This window comes from Aotus nancymaae, unplaced genomic scaffold (assembly GCF_030222135.1).
Source record: "Aotus nancymaae isolate 86718 unplaced genomic scaffold, 86718_ANA_hifiasm-v0.15.2.pri h1tg000019l, whole genome shotgun sequence".
NCBI lineage: Eukaryota > Metazoa > Chordata > Mammalia > Primates > Aotidae > Aotus > Aotus nancymaae.
Genome location: NW_026988431.1, coordinates 29974508 through 29990802, shown reverse-complemented (window position 1 = coordinate 29990802; position 16295 = coordinate 29974508). Strand labels below are relative to the sequence as shown.

The window sequence follows — 16295 nt, the reverse complement described above, 5'->3', positions numbered from 1 at the left end:
AGGGGAAAGAGTACATCAAAAACTGAATAAATATTCTACTGATGAAAGATGGAAATAACAGGTGAGACTAGGCCATGATTGATAACAGTGAAAAAGAAGGGAAATGAGCCAGCTCACTATACCTACGAGTATGCACTCCTTTCATTCTTGCCCTCCAATGGATATCCAATTTAAATGCAGTGGTTAAATTCAGAAGCTCTGGTATCTGCATTGGAACCAGGGGATCACAGTGAGAAATATGGCTCTTGGCCCATTGTTTTTCTCATCTTGCCCTTAAATAGGAACCCTCCTCCTTCAGTCTAGTTGAGAGCCCTAGTCTAAAAATCACTTTGCCTGTAACCAAACACCACTGCTATCTGCCTATTCATCACTTTAAATTTGATCACAATGCTCAGAAAGATACAGAACATCCTGTCAAGAAAGAACCTATTTGTCTGACTGTCTCCAGATCTCCCTCCCTGGATTTTTAACTTTTCCATCACTTTCTGTTCCCCAGCTTTTCATCTTCAGGACCATCACAGCTAGATACCTCCTTCTACTGTCCAGAATCCATATGCTTTCCTTTATTGTACATACCATCTCTCTTACTTGGTTGCATAATTTAGCTGTCCCAGGAAGATTGATAGGTGTGGCCTATCAATGGCAAGAATGCCTTCCCAGCACCCATTCTTGCTTCTCCTGGACAAGTACCCTGACAGTTTTGTGACCAGCTCTCCTCCATCTCAGGCCAGGCAGCTTGATGGGTCTGAGCGACCCCTTTCCTCCCGACTGTAGGATTTCACAGACACATAACCCAGGCCTGGCCCATGAGCGTATTTCAATCACGCTAGTGATAGAGATTGATGCATAAAGAGGCTCAGGACCCAAGGGAAGCCCAAGAGGCAAAACTTCTTCAATATTTCTAGAGCTACAAGGAGTGAGAATTTATCTTCTAATGAGGAAGTTGGAGGCTTCCAGCAGCCACATGACCGTCTCGTGGGGAAGCCTGAGGATGAAGTCAACATAAATGACTGTGCTGATTAGTCTCCATTCATCCCTGCAGATCCATTCTCTACTTTTTTGCCATTTTCTGTGCCTCTGACCTCTAAGAACTGCATCAGCCACACTTGCATGCCCTCTGCCTTCTTGTTGAATTCATCGTGGGAGGTGCTGGCAGGAGATGATGTGTAAGAGGAGGAGAAAGGGTTCAAGGAATACAAACCCTCCTCCTTCAGCCCCCATGGGGAGTATCAGCTTCCCACTATTGTCAGTCCCTGGGTACATCCCCATCCTCATCAGTTCCCTTAATGTTGTTCAGACCTCTGTAGAGAGTCTCTTCATTAAACCCTCCTCAGTAAACCCTGTGAGAGTGCTGTCTGTTTTCTGCCAGGACCTTGGCAGATACAGACACAGAACTAAGGAATGAAAACAGGGAGACAGTCCTGAGACAGCACTGGTGCCCTGGATATAACCATAAGCAATGTCCCAAACTGCTTTGCAATGACAAGTGTCAGTAACCACCTACTCTTTGCTTTCCTCCAGCTTGAGTTGAATCTCTGTTACCACACTGACAGACAGGACTAATGAAACAGGTTAGGCCGCTGGTGGAAACCCCTGAATGTCCACCTTCATGAGACAGAGAGTCAGGATGGCTATTGATCTTGGTATCTCATTCTTACACACTCCCATCTCTCTGGCAACATTCTACCCATCCTCCAAAGTCAGTCAGTCTGTCTGTCCGTCTGTCTGTCTGTCTGTCTCTCTCTCTCTCTCTCACCCACACAGACACACACACACCCCTTCCCCAAATCTTTCCCACTCTAAGTCTGACCCTCTCATTTGGTTTCTCCTAGCAGCTGATGTGTAACTGCTATACCACATCCATCAGAGTCTCTCATATGCCCTATTACAGCCTGTAGTCTGTCGCTCTGTCTCCTCCACCAGCCTATTAATCAGTGAGCTCCCTGTAGGAAAGGCTGTGTCTTCTTTATCTTTGTGTTTTCAGTTCCGAGTACAATGCTGCTCATGTAGATGCTCAATAAATGTGTTCTGAGAGAGTATTTGTGACACTGGTGGCTACTAGGCAATGCTGACAATTCTCTCTGATCCCACTCCCCATTGGCCTCCTGTAGAATGTGAGCTCTCAAGTCTGGGAGTAGCTCACGCCTTACTCGGACACCCAAGAGATGGGGCTGTATCATCTCTCAAGGCCGCCTATTCCATCTTGGTTCAGCTTGACTGAAAAGAATTTTGTAATCAAGCAAAAATCTATCTCCCATGCAGAGTAAACCTAAGCCCACTTGCTAAGAATGCACTTCGAGTATTCACAGACAGAGAGGCTCTCCCTTGCCCCATTTTAAGTTGTCTAAGCCTGCACCCATCACTCTCAGTCACATTACTTGTTTACTCCCTTTATAGCTCTTTCCTGAAATTATATATACATTATTTGTCTTTTTCATGCCTGTCTGTCCCCCCAGTAGGATGTATGCTCCCAAGGGCTGTAACAGTTCTGGTTTCATGCATGCTGCCTGGTACATAGTAGGAGATTAACAATATTTGTTATTAAGTGTTGAGTGAATGAGGTGTCATAGCTCTACCCACTTCCCAGCCTTCCCCTAAGTCCCTTTTCTAGGTTTATCTAAACCATTGTTCTCCTACCTCTCCTAAAATATTTTAGTTATTAATTGTTCCAATCCCAGACTTAGTGGTTTTCCACAATGACAACATTTATTTTATTCAGGAATCTGCAGTTAGGACAGGGTTCTGCGAGGAAAGCTTGTCTCTCCCTACTCAGAGTCAGCGGGGGTGCCTGGAAGGATGGGGCTGCAACAAACTGGAGACTCTTTCATTCACACTTGACCTCTCATGCTGGCTGTGGGCTGGGACTTGAGCTGGAGGTGGGGCTAGAAATTCTATATGCCCCCTTCATGTTATCTGGGTCTCCTCACAATATGGTAGCTGGGTGACAAGGGCAAGTATTTCAGGAGAGAGAAAGAGAGCTGGGTGGAAACTGTGTTGCCTTCTATGACTTCACCTCCAAAGTTATGCAGAATCACTTCTGCCAAGTTCCATTCATCACAGTGAGTCCTAAGGCCAACCCATATTCAAGGGGAGAGGAATGAGCTCCACATTTTGATAGGAAGAGTATAAAAAATTTGCAGACATATTTTAAATGACAACACAGGACATGATCTCAGGTATTTGAGTGTTTGTTGATCTTTTCCTTCTTGTTATTTATTCATTATGTCACACTTATTGTCATGTACCATGTGCTGGGGACACCATGACAATCAGGATAGAACCCATGCTTTAGAGGCTCACATAGCTGTGGGGTACCCAGCAAAATAAACACACAACTGGAGACCAGTGTGGGATATGCTTCCCCAGAGGGGAGCAGAGGCAGCTGTGGGGGCACCCAGAGGGCAACCCAATTCAGTGTGGGGCAGGGGAGAAAGCCTTCTAGGAGGAAGTGATCACTGTGGTGAATTCTGAAGAATAATTTAGGGTTAGCCAGAGGAGAACAGTAAGACATGTAACACAAGCAGAGCAAGCAGGTGCAGACCCAGAGACACATGGGGCAGATGAGTCAGGTAGGCCCCTGTGTGGATAAACAGAAGGAGATGCCCAGGGCATGTGCAGCTGTACATCATGTACACCTGTGGGCATGTATGTGTACACATGTATCTGTGTGGAGCTGGGAAAGGAGGTGCTGCCGGGCAGGAGGACAGGAGGCAAGGAGGACCCAGGTGATATAGGGTCTTGCATTTATTGGCCCTGAAGGTGCTAGGGAGCAAGCAATGGATTCACACCTGTGGTGTGACCAGGATAAAACCAAATGCTACACTATGGTTTGACACCCAAAGTGTGTTTTGACCAGTGCCTGCTGCAGGCCTCTAAGCACCTGTCCAAAATGTGGTGGATTGTCTGAAACTGACACCTTGTTCCTTGCCCTCTAGCTTATAGCCTACATTCCACCATCCCAGACCACTTGGAGGTATTGCCAAAGGAGCTGAGAGCATCCCTGGATGGGTTTCCTGGTCCTGTGACAATGGCCCCGAGGAACAGACAGCCCTAGAGGAACCTGCACAGATAGTTCAGGAGCAAGAATTCACACAAAACCACCTGGAATGAGGCCCCTTCCCAATCCCCCTACCACCAGCTCACCTCCCGGCTCCAGCCTCAGCGTCAATGAGAAAGCCAAGGGCAAAGGTCCTATGTTGATGTGTTGGAAAAACAGCAAGAGGAAAACAACAGAACAATTAACTGCAGCGCCCAGCTGCCTTTCACAGATAAGGCATTCTCTCTGCTGCCACTGTCGATGAAGCCACTTGCAATTATTTCTCATCCTCCTGCTCAGCCCTTTCCAATGCCATGGCTCCACGGGGGACTGGCCTCTGTCCAGTGAGGCTAGGATGCTGAGGGGTTTCTCTCCTCAACATCCCCCACATGTTCTTCCATGCTCAAAGCTGATGCTAAATCCTAGTGTCCTCCTCTGATGTTGTAAGTCTGCATCTGGCCAGATGGACAAAAGCAGCCAGAGCTCAAGAAACAACATGGCCCCAGGCCAAGGGAAAGCAGGACAGAGTCCACAGAGAAGAAGTCGGAAAAGTGCCCAAAGAGAAACACTAGCAGCTGGCCCTTCCTCTGGAAGGTGAACCTGTGGAGGGAGTACCAGGAGATCTTCACTGTGCCCTGATTCCTCGCCCCCCACCCCACCCCCACTCCCCCCACACACCCACCAAGATCCAGGCATAGATGCCAACTGCAGCCATCTAAGCAACACAGCTCATCAAAGACAAGATCTAGATGGACATTGATATGGTTTAGCTGTGTCCCCATCCAAATCTCAACTTGAATTGTATCTCCCAGATTTCCCACGTGTTGTGGGAGGAACCCAGGGCGAGGTAATTGAATCATGGGGGCTGGTCTTTCCCATGCTAGTCTCATGATAGTAAATAAGTCTCATGAGATCTGATGGGTTTATCAAGGGTTTCTGCTTTTACTTCTTCCTCATTTTTCTCTTGCCGCCACCATATAAGAAGTGTCTTTCACCTCTTGCCATGTTTCTGAGACCTCCCCAGCCATGTGGAACTGTAAGTTCAACTAAACCTCTCTTTCTTCCCAGTCTCGGGTATGTCTTTATCAGCAGTGTGAATATGGACTAAGACAGACATGCAGCAAAAAGAAGCCAGTAATGATCACAGTGGGGGTCTGACTGTCAGGGGCACATGGGAAAGGCAACATGCAACAGGAAAATGCAAACCAAGAAGGAAAAAGTTTTTCTTCAGCTCTGGAACAGGCAGGACAGCTCCAAAGAGTGAGAAGAGAGCCTGGCTGCAGGGTCCGAGCGTGGACACTAGAGCGGGACTGTCTGTGCCTTTGATGGCACTGAGCAGAACAAGGATAGACATCTCCTGGTTAACACATGCTCCCTGATTTAATTCATAAATAAGCAAAGTGATATGGAAAAGATGACTGAACTGGGAGGCAGAGGCCCAGGGAGTTTGGCAAACTTTGGTTTGAAACTTCACTCTTGAGCCAGTTAACTTCTTAAAGCCTCAGCTACCTCATCTGTAAAATGGGAGAAAGAACGCTTAGATACTAAAGGTATAGGGACCAATATGTATAAAGGGATCAGCACATGACAAATGCTAAGTGAGTGGTTGGGAGTATAATCTAATCTTGGATCCATCATTGCCAGCCTGTAGGACTCCTGAAAAGTTTCTTACCTTTCCTAAAACTGACCTCCAGTCCTGCTTCAAGACTGTGCAGACAAGCCTGACCCCTTGCTGGCTCCCTCAAGCTAACACAGCCCCCATAATCAGTCCCAGGGACTTAGAAACTACTGCCAAGCTACAACCTTGGGCCTTTGCTCCCCTCGCTTGTCCCCTCCCTTTCTGGCCACCTGCCTCTGCCCATTTCTCTGTTCATTATCACCTTCACAGGGGAATGGAGAAGCAGAGCAAGAAGGTTAAATTCAAATCAGTCATTTTGTCACTTGCTGCCAGGAAGTGGGAGGGGAGAGATGAGAGATGCAGGGCCTCAGGTGCGATCTGTGGGCAGAAATGAGTCCTGATAATTCTCAGAAAATCTCCTATCTGTTTCCACATTGGCCCAGTTCTGCTACAGAGAACTCTGGGGGAACCTTCCATAAGCAGCCTCCTTAAGCCACTGCTAGTGGCGTTGTCTGCAGGTGCTGGGATTTCACCTGACCTGGAGAAACATCTGTACTGGTGATGGAGGGGGAAACAAGACTTTCTTCATCACCTTTTCCCTCTTTTCACAAGTAGATCATCTCGAAACCTCAATCACCAGTAAGGTCATTATAGTGCAGTGAAGGGCCCCCAGATCTTCAGCTTTGGGCATACTCCCACAGAGCTAACATTCCATGCTTGCTGGAGATGTTTTTCTTGACCTAGAAGCCCGAGAGCATAATGAAACATACCCATTTGCTAGGCTGCGGAAATGAAATCTTCTCATTCACAAAGTTGGAAGTAACTTACAAGCCAGTTACAGTGAGAGGCATCTGGCAGATAATGCTACATGGTACCAGTGGGTACCATGACCCTAATCCTGCCTGCAACAGATGAACAGGTCTGGACCTGCTGCTGGCCGGTGTGAGGTCCCTAGAGCACAGTCTTCCTCACAGAGGGCACTAGGCTTTCTCATGGAGGGCACTTAGCCTTCTTGATATTGACTAAGCTCACTCTTACCGATTTCTGATGCCTGAAAATCAGATCCCAGGGTGCCTCCTACAGAACCCCTGCCAGGCTATGAGGATCCATGCCCCACCCATGATTTGCCAGAGGGTCACCATGCCTCAGATTGGACTTTATCTACAATTGTCAACCCCTGCTTCTACCACTGCTTCTACCCTGGGGTGTGCACCCACTCCAAGTCCCTGCTACTCTCTCTGCCATAACAGTCCTTCCTCAGTCTATTCAACAATGAGAAAACAGGCACAAGGAGGGAGAGAGCTAACCGTGCACTTGTTTGCTTCCTGTACTTAAAGTCAGATAGAAAGTGGTTATCCATCAACAAAGAAGAACCAACTGGTTGCCCTCCAGGCCTCCCTGGGAAGTGTGTTCCCATCTTTCTAACCCCCAGGGAAATGATCAACGAAAGCCAGCAAGGTAGCTCTAATACATCAGATATCAGATGGGGCAGGTGGTCCTGATCTCACCACTCAATGCCCCCCACCCAAGCACAATCAAACACTATGACCCGAGGGCCACACCTATAGCTGCCGCTTGAAATGGAATCTACAGAAGCAGCTGAAGAATTTCTCATGCAAAATTTTGCTTTTAAATATGAAATCTTTCCCAAGGCATTACTTTATTATTACAGTAATTTCCTCAGAAGGGCAGACATCCAATGCTCTTTCTCCACCATCTTTGGAGACATGGAAATCTGACAGAAATATTCAAGTTGCTTAAGTGGCTAGTGCAGAAGAGGGAGATATAAAAAGAGCTCTTCCAAAGAATGCAGACTCTTGGAATCCAGGTGCAGGAACACCACCTCGACAGTCAATGGAGGACAGGTAAGGGTTCCGTGTGCCCCCTTCCACTGCCTCCAGAAACACACAGGGGTCCCAGCTCCATCTCCTTTGGGGACACTTCTCTGCTGATCAATTCTTCTTTGAGAGGGCTGGTCACGGCAGAGAGAGGAAAAAATATACCAGTTCTTATGAGAAAGTGTGCTGCAGGACAGGTCTCCAGCCCTGTGTCTATGTGTGTATGGGGTGGGGTTAAGAGGGTAGGAGGAAGGTGCAGAGAGAGCAACATGGAAACTAGAGCTTGATCTGCAGTATTGAGACTGTCTGAACATTTTGCTCATCTCTTCTGGCATGACCATGGAAACTTAAGTCCCCAGTAGCCAATGAAGTCCCCAGTGCCCAATAGCAGAGTCAGCACTAGAACCCTTCCCACCCCTGGATTCCAGCTGATATGAATCTTCCTTCATGCAAAGCCTTCAAAAGTGGTAGAGTATGGTGGCTAAAAATATAGACTACAGAGCTTGACTGCCTGGGTTCAAATCCAGGATCGGCCACCTACTGGCTGTGTGACCTTATCAAATTACTTAACTACACTACACCTCGGTCTTGGCATCTAAAAAATGGGAGAGGAGTTGATTGTAGTAATACCCACCTGATAGGTTTTGTAGGGATTAAGTGAGTTAGATCTCATCAGCAGTTTCCAAATATACTGGTGCTAGACTGTTTGCATCTGAATCATTGGGGCCCCTTGTTAAAATGCAGACACCCAGGCCACTTTGATTCAGCAAGTGCAGAGTTGGGCAAGACCCACTAGGATTTCTGACTGCAGCCTGGTTTAGAAACATTCCCCTGGGCAGTGTTTCCAGGAAGCACACATGCCAGGATCTTCTGGAAAGCCCACTTAAAATGCTGATTTTCAAGATCCATCCAAACCTGCTGAGCTTTTAGGATTAGGACCCAGGAGTCTGTGGCAAACTGCCCAGGTGACATACAACCTGAAGTCTGGGAACCACTGCCTGAGCTGATATTCCCCCTCTTTGGGCTTCCAAACTTGCCCCTACCTTTTGCCCATGCTAGAAAACTACTATGCCTCTAAGCCTCAGTGATACTAAGAACATTCAGGGATGAGCTATATATGATTTTTAAATTTAGTAGTACAAATGTATCTTTGATTTTAATAGCATCTTACTTTCTTTTTAATCTAGTACAGAGTGTGTCCTTATGTTGGCTATTACTTATAGTTGGAATAAGTGGGCATCATGACCCATTTGACAAAGAAAGACACTGTGGCTGGGTTAACTGGGTAATTTTTCCAAGCAACAGAGTTGAGAGATGAAAAGCCAGGTGGAGTACGCTGGCTACATGATCCTGCTGTCTGTCTCCACTCATGTTGATTCCGGCCCCGTCCTCATGGCCAGACCTCCCTCCTTCCATTGCTCCAAGTTCACAAAATTTATTCAAGCAACTAAAGAACACGTAGTTTCTACTAAATAGGAAGTACACATTAGATCCAGAGGAGGCGGTCATGGTGCTGTCCTGCATCCCCTCACACTGCCCTTCTTCTTTGGTCCTATTTGCTTTATCAAAGATTACTTCTTAATGGGTAAAATTAAATATGAGCCATACCATGCCTCTGCCTCATGGGCTTTTCTTCTGGGTCATCGGTACCCTTTCTTGTGAGAAAACAAAGCAGGGGCTCTGAGATCTGGGTCTGGGTTGCACAAGTCAACAGAAGGCAGAAGGGGCTGGAGCCGAACACTGTGACCCAGCAGGCCCTCCCCATGCTCGGGCGCATCATGAGCTGCTGGCAGCTCTGTTCCAGAAACTCAGAAGGTTTGAGCTGGGGTTGAGTCTGGACCTCTGCAGCTGTTTACATTGCCAAGACTTTTCCCAAGCCATTGCCCAGAGCTGCATTGCCCTCCCTCACCAGCTTTCCATGCATGGCTTGAGCAAGCAGCTCCACAAACACTGAATAATGGTGATCTTTCCACGGTGCACAGAAAATAAAATCAGCTAATACATGGAATTTTCTCAAATTCACTTTTCTTTCTCAGACATATTTTAAAGCATCTTTGGTGCCTGCTACTGCTTGTAGGCTCAAGCATGTTCATGGACACCCAAAACAGATGCACACACAGCAAACAAATATTAACAGAAAATGCAGAAACAGCCAATGACTGCCTACCTAGCCTTGCAGCCTGTTGAAGACACGTGGGCATAGTTTGGGGTTTTCTGCCACAAACCTGTAATGGAAATGTAACTGCATCCAAAATGTGTACAGTGAAATTCAGTGCCTCGCATTTCACGTTGGGGCGTGACACAAAAGGGAACAGTAATTTAGTTGTATACTCATGCATCGGCAATGCCTGCTGGGAACCCACTACTTGTCAAACCGCGAGAAATCTAATACCCAAATACATGTGGACATCCAAGGGTGCCAAGGCCAGAACTTCACTCTAGGCCACACCAAAGAGCAAGTCTCCTGGGAGTATTCTCAGCCATTGTGCCACACTCTGAAGCCTTCTTCAGGTGCATGGGTATTCCCTGGACACTGGGAATGGGGTAGAGAGAATACTACGAGCAGTTAGCAATTCCAGGTTGCTGCCTCCCAGAAGGTCCAATGTGCTTAGTCCAGGGATACTTCACTTTGAAGGTGGGTGTCTGCTGCTGTAGAAGAGCCTCCAGAGAAGCCCAGGTTTCCAGGTCCTATCCCAAAGGGCACAAGACAAGGAGCAGCTCAGAAAATGCAAGCAGTTGCCTTCACTTCACAGACACCAGCAGCCCATTCTCCACAAGCTCTCAGAGCAGGTGGGAAAAGACACTGGTGGGCTTTAAGAGGCAGTTGTTTGTCAGGATGCTGAGCAAAGGGGCCTAGCTTTGTGTCCAGAAGGCAGGAGGATGTCAGCATTCTTGCCACCACAGCCTACCCTACTCCCTTCTGAAGACAGACTTTGCTCCAGCAAAGCTTTTGCCTGTAGTGGCATCTCTCTCCTCACAGAGCAGAACTGGCTAGAAATGAGGGAGTGTCGTAAGAAAGGAGAAGGGGAGTTCTCTTTCAGTCTGAGTTTCCTACACCCTAAGCCAACAGTCCTCCTGCCTAATGATGGGAATGTGAGCCTCCTCCCCTCCGGCCAACAACCAGATGCTGCCCTCCCTCCTTCTACCCAGGCAGAGGGTGTCATAGGGTCCTGCTTTCCTCTAGCCGCCTCTCCTCACCTGACCCATGATTGTCACTGTCCCTTTGTCCCTGCCCTGGCCTGGGCTGGGGGCCTGTCTGGCCTCAGAGCAATTTTTCCTGAGTGGCAAGGCCCCACTGAAAAGCCCCCAGAGACCCCAGGAAAAAGCAAACAGACACATGAGCATCTGAAATCAGCAGGGAGAGCCGCCCCCTGACCACAGCCGAGTTTGGGAGGGATCTGCTGTCCATAGGCAGCTCATTGATCCACTTTCTGATCATTATTCCTCACTCATCACAAACCAAATAACACTGGCCACAGCCCAGCCAGGCAGGCGGGAAGGCGGCTCCGTGTGTGTAGAGTAGAAAATGAGCCTGCCTGTGTTCATTCTAGGAGAGGAAGGAGTGAATGTTGTGTAATATCCCTGCGAACTGAGTAGGGATCGGGGGCTGCTTTAATATTCTGCTGAATGTGGTGTTTCTTTTAACCCTTGCTGGAGAGATTTTCGGCCCACAGAGTCAAGCTCCTTCCTGCCAGGCCACTGGCAAAGTTTCCTGGCTGGACCAAAAGAAGCCACAGCACCAGGGGTAAGTGGCTCCAGAAGGCCTGGGCGTCAGAGCCCCGCATACCTGGCTAGGCTCTGACACAATGGCACCCGCAGGCAGCCTCCACCAAGCAGGCAGGGATCTCTGACTAGCCAAGAAGAGGGACAGGGAGGATACCGACCACGTCCTGATGCCTGCTGTGTTTCCATACATGTACTCTCCAAACTATTTCGATTGCATGCACAGGAACCCAATGTCAAGACCACGCTTCCTAAAGTGGGTACCCATCTCCTCTCAGAGACCCAGCCACTGAACCTCTGCAGACTTGAAGAGCAGCGGCCGGACCAGCCTCCGGCCGGCAAGACGCCGCCCCAATGCTGCAAGTTCAGTCTCTAATTGCCCTTACAAATGCGCTCACCCGGGGCTTTCCTGCTCAGTTTGGGTGTATATATTCCCTTGAATTTCCAATTTCAACTGCTCCCACACGTGTCTCTCAATAAGTCAAACCCAGGCATCCCTGTGCCAGGATGTTGACGGCGCTCCACACAGCTCCAGTCCCTGCAAGTTCAAAAAGCAAACCCCTCCTTGCTCCCCTCCCTACAAAGACCAGCAGCCCCCGAGGGCAGCAGGAGACGGAAGGCAGAGAAAAAGCCACCTTCGGAAAAGCAAGCGAGAGCTTTCTAGGCATTAATCGCCGCACCCCCACGCCGCCACCAGAACAAACGCAGGATGCGGTGGTCTTCACCAAAAGGCAAGGGAATCTTAGCCGTGCCTCAGGGCCCAGAATGGCCCCCCAGCTTCAGTTCCAGAAGGGCAGCCCTTTCCAGAATGGCGGAGGGCACCAAACCATGGTGTTTGGGGGATTTTCCACTGGGCAACCGGTCATAGTTTCTCAAGGCACCGGTAACAAGCGGAGCGAGCTCCCAGATGGGAACGTGGCGTGGGCGCCAGGAGCTGCGTCTCCTCGGCTTGGAGTCTCCCAGCGGAGTTCCACCCGGCGCAGAACACCAGGAAGTGGGGTCGCTAGCTGGAATGCGGCAGGGCATCGCCCCTAGAGTTGGTTTTCTCTCGGCAACTCCAACTCCGCTCTCCCGCGGAGCTGTGTTCCCGTGAGGCTGCAGCGGCCGCTGCTAAGCTGCAAAGAATGGGGGCGGGGGAAGGGGCAGGAGGCGGGCTGGGCCGGGATTTCCCACAGGGATTCACGAGCGCCACAGCGTCCAGGCTCCCCGATGCACTGGGCACGGTGTCTTTGGAGCACGCTTTCCCAGTCAGCCGGAGGTACCGCCAAGTCTGAACTGGCAGAATGTGACGCTGCCAGACGACTCCCGACTGCCGAGTTTCCTCTCCCGGGTGCTGGAGAGGCTGGGAACCTTTAGGTAGGACCGACCACTCACCCCAGCCCACTCCTGTTTCAAGGCTCAGGAGGCAAAAAGGTGTCCACCTCTACCCGACTGACCCTGGAAACGTGCAGTCCCGCAGCGTCCGGACCACCAGATTGTTCCCCAAAGGTATGGCCAATGAACTCGACCCCTCTCCTTCGGCGGCCACTTGCAGGGTACCAGGGCAGAGCTTCTCCAGCCCCCGCCCACAGCGCTTGCACGCCAAGCAAAGTCCCCGAGCCTGTGGACTGGAAGCTGGGGAAAGGGAGGTGGCGCGCGGCTGCTCAGAAGCGCATCCGTGCCTGACAGCAGACGAGCGCCGGTACTCCAGGAGCCGACGGCCAGAGGCACCCCTTTCTCCCCAACGCCCAGCTCTGGCTCTGCCCAGAGCTAAGGAGTATGCACCGCAATGCAGCGGGCTCCGTGCTCTCCAAGCGGGGGCTGAGGGAGACCGAGGCTGCCAGGGAGTGCCGGGCACGGAAGCCGGGGGACTCAGCGAGCCAGTTTCGGGTGCTAAGAGCCAGTCGGGGGCGCGCTGGTGGGTGCCGCCCAAGCCCCGCGCTCGGCCGCGGCTGAGGCTCCCACACCTCCTTGCCCTCGGTCCCGGGACGCGGGCACCGCGAAGCAGCCGGAGAAACCCAGCAAGCCAAGGAGCACAGCAGTCCCGAGGCGGCAGGCACCAGCTGCCAACTTGCTCCGTGGAGGGTACGTTACCTTCCATCGCGACCACTGCGGATGCCAGGAGGAGCAGTAGCAGACAATCCAGGGCCATTGCCGGCCGGCGGCCCCCAGGCCGAGCCCGAGCCCAGGCGGCAGCGCGGAGAGAGCGCCGCGTCCCGGGGCGCCGCTGGGCTCCCCGCGGGTGGCTTCTCGGTATCCTTTCGCGCTCTCGCCGGGACCGGACTCCCTGGAGCGCTGCGTGGGCGTGGGCAGGAGTGTGCGCGCGTGGGGCGGTGCGGGCGCGCGTGGGTGTGGGTGTGCATGTGTGTGTGTGTTTATGAGAGAGGTGGGTGTGTGCGTGCGTGTGAGAGAGAGAGAGGGCGAAGGAGAACGAGCCTGGGAGAGCGCGCGAGAGCGAGTGCGTCCTGGTGTCACATTGCGAGCTACAGCGGAGCCTACGGGAGGACGAGCCGGCCAGACTGACGCGGGAGGGAGCGGGATCCCCCACCATCAGCTCTCTCCCCACCCCTAACACCTCCCGTCCAATCAAGGAATCAAACCTGCAAAATTCCCCCGGCCAATCAGGCGCGAGCACCTCCTTACACTGGCATTGTTAGTTTAAGAAAAACTTTTGCTTGCAAGGCTGCGCGGGAGGGCTCGGAAGGCGCTAGGAGGGGTCCGGGCTCCCCCTCGTGGTACTCTCGGAGAACCGCAGCGGCTTGCCTAGCTCACCCTGTCCCCACCTAGGGGGCCCGGCGAAGGAGCTGGGGAGGCCTGGTGCCCTTACATCCTACCCAGGACTGGATGCGCTTTAAATAATAAATGAGGCTTCTTTCATCTTCTCTGAGACAAGGGCACCCTGCCTATCCTGTTTAGAGCAACTCCAGGGGCGCGCCCGTGCCCCTCCTCCTGAGCTCTTCACTTTCTAGCACGGATTGGTATATACTAATCGATCTTGTTTATCATGGGTCGCCCCCTTATTAAAATGGGGTCACCATTCTCAGGATTCTTGCCTATTTTATTCACTACAGAATGCCCAGTTCACAGAACAGTGCCTGGCCCGTGGGAGGCATAGGGCAAGTCTGTTGAAAGAATGAATACTGTTGAGAGAACCTGTGGGTCCTTGCTCCAGGGTCCACTGGGCACCAGACTTGCTTCCTGTCCAACGTTTCACAGTTCTTTTTCTGCAGAAGCCTCTGGTTGCCTTTAGTGTTCACTTCCCAATGCACTGTGAACTTCCACAGAGGCCCTGACCCCAGAGGACAGCCCAGGGTGAGGAGACCTGCAGTCACACTGTCAGCTATAAAACAGCACAGCTGTTGTGCAAGGCGAGGTGCACTGTTGTTGCGGGCCAGGCCATCAGTGTGGGTGGGAAGGACTTAAGCAGCAACCCAGGACGCAGCCTTGGAGATAGGTGCAATTCTCCCAGGCTCAGCTCTCCACTTTACCTTCCTGTTTCTAGAGATGGTCAAGGATTCTAAATCAGAAACTCACCTTGAGGCTGTTATATATTATGCTGGAGAAGAGTCATTCCCTCCTCCCCCACCCCACTACAGACCTGGTGATAATCTGGTCCTATAGGGTCAGGGATGATGCAGTTAGGTCCCCCTCCTCCTCCTAGGCCTCTCACCTTGGAAGCTCCAAGCCTTTCCTCTGGGCAGTTAATCAGTTAACAGCAGACAGACATGATGGTTCTCTTTTGGATGACTCTCCTTTCTGGGCTTTTCTAAATCAGATGCCCGCCCTGTTTGCTTAGTCTCTCCTTTGCTGGGACTGCTTCCTCTCCACCATAACCAGACTCAAGTCCCCCAATCCTGACAATTCTTTCCTTCCCTGGCTCTGACCCAGGCTACCTCCCTCCTCCCCTACCCTCCGTCCCACCCCACATCTGCACCTGAAGGGAAGATGTCATCTACCTCCACTTTCTCATCATCCACCTTAATGCCATGCCAGCTGCCCTCTGCACCTCCACACCATCCACTGTATCCTGATGTCTCTGAAGCCACCTGATGTCACCCTGGGGAACAACTTGCTCCTAGTTAGCCATCACCCTCCCGCAACCTCAGCACCCACTGACATTGGTGTCCAGTAGTTCTTCTGGGGCTCTGGCCCCAGTTTCCATGGTCCTTCTCCTCCTACCTGTCTTGCTCCTTCTTACTGTTCCTTCTGTTACCTGTTCAGCTCTCAAGAGAGGTATCCCCGAAACTCCATCCTTGGAGCCTGTCCTCCTGGGGTACATGGGTAACTCCTTGGCACCTTCACTTGCTTTTTTACCTCCAGCCATCCCCTCATGGATGGACAGGTGGATGGATGGATGAGTTTCATACTCCTCCTTCCCCTTTCACTACATCACAGTCACTTGGTAGGCATATATGGCAAAGCCCCCACTCTGCCACATCCTCCTTCTTATGACCTTGTCCCATGCCTCTGCATCTGACCCTGTGTCAGCCCATACTACCTTTCCCTGGACAACTGAAGAGTCTCTGAATGACTGTCCAGCTTCCCTCCCTCCCCTTAATCCTTCCAAACTCTGCTGCCAAACTCATCCTTCTTAAGCCAAGCTTGATCTTATCTCTTCTTTGCAGGGCAACCTAGTGGCTCCTCACTGTCTGCTGAAGAGAGACTGACCACTCTAGCATGACATTCAGACTGCTCTGTAAGCTCCCTGAAACCTGCCTTCTCAGCCCAGACTCTGCTGGTCTTTCTCTGGGCCTAGGGTATTCTCTTGCCATCCGCACACCCACACCCAAGCCAGTCATGTGCTCACTCATGTATTCAGGCAGGCCCTGGTCTACCTGTGGGAACACAGTAGACAGCCCTGTTCTGAGGGGGGCTTACCATGTGGTGGAAGGATGACAATAATAAGCAAATAGGCAGTGGCATGTCAGGTGCTGAGGAGAGCTCTGGAGAATCACAAAGCAGGAAGCAGCGAGAGAGTGACAGCGGCCAGTTAGACATGCTGGGAAGACCTTCTGTTTACTGAGCACCTTCTGCCTGCAAGTACTGTACTGGATGTTTACTTGCACAACCAAAATGAGTTGAATTGAATTTCCTGCCCTCT

General features: G+C 51.0%; 1 protein-coding gene across 2 annotated transcripts in view; it reads right to left on the bottom strand.

Moving 5' to 3' along the window:
- Nucleotides 1–13788, bottom strand: part of EPHB1 (EPH receptor B1) — a 434509-nt gene extending 420721 nt beyond the window's left edge. The window contains exon 1 of one of the 2 annotated variants that reach the window (XM_012451172.3): nt 13289–13788. In XM_012451172.3, coding sequence (XP_012306595.1) covers nt 13289–13745 — 457 coding nt within the window. In that variant the 5' untranslated portion in view covers nt 13746–13788. The remainder of the gene's footprint in view (nt 1–13288) is intronic. The other variant, XM_012451174.3, reaches the window with a different exon arrangement.
- Nucleotides 13789–16295: the final 2507 nt, after the last annotated feature.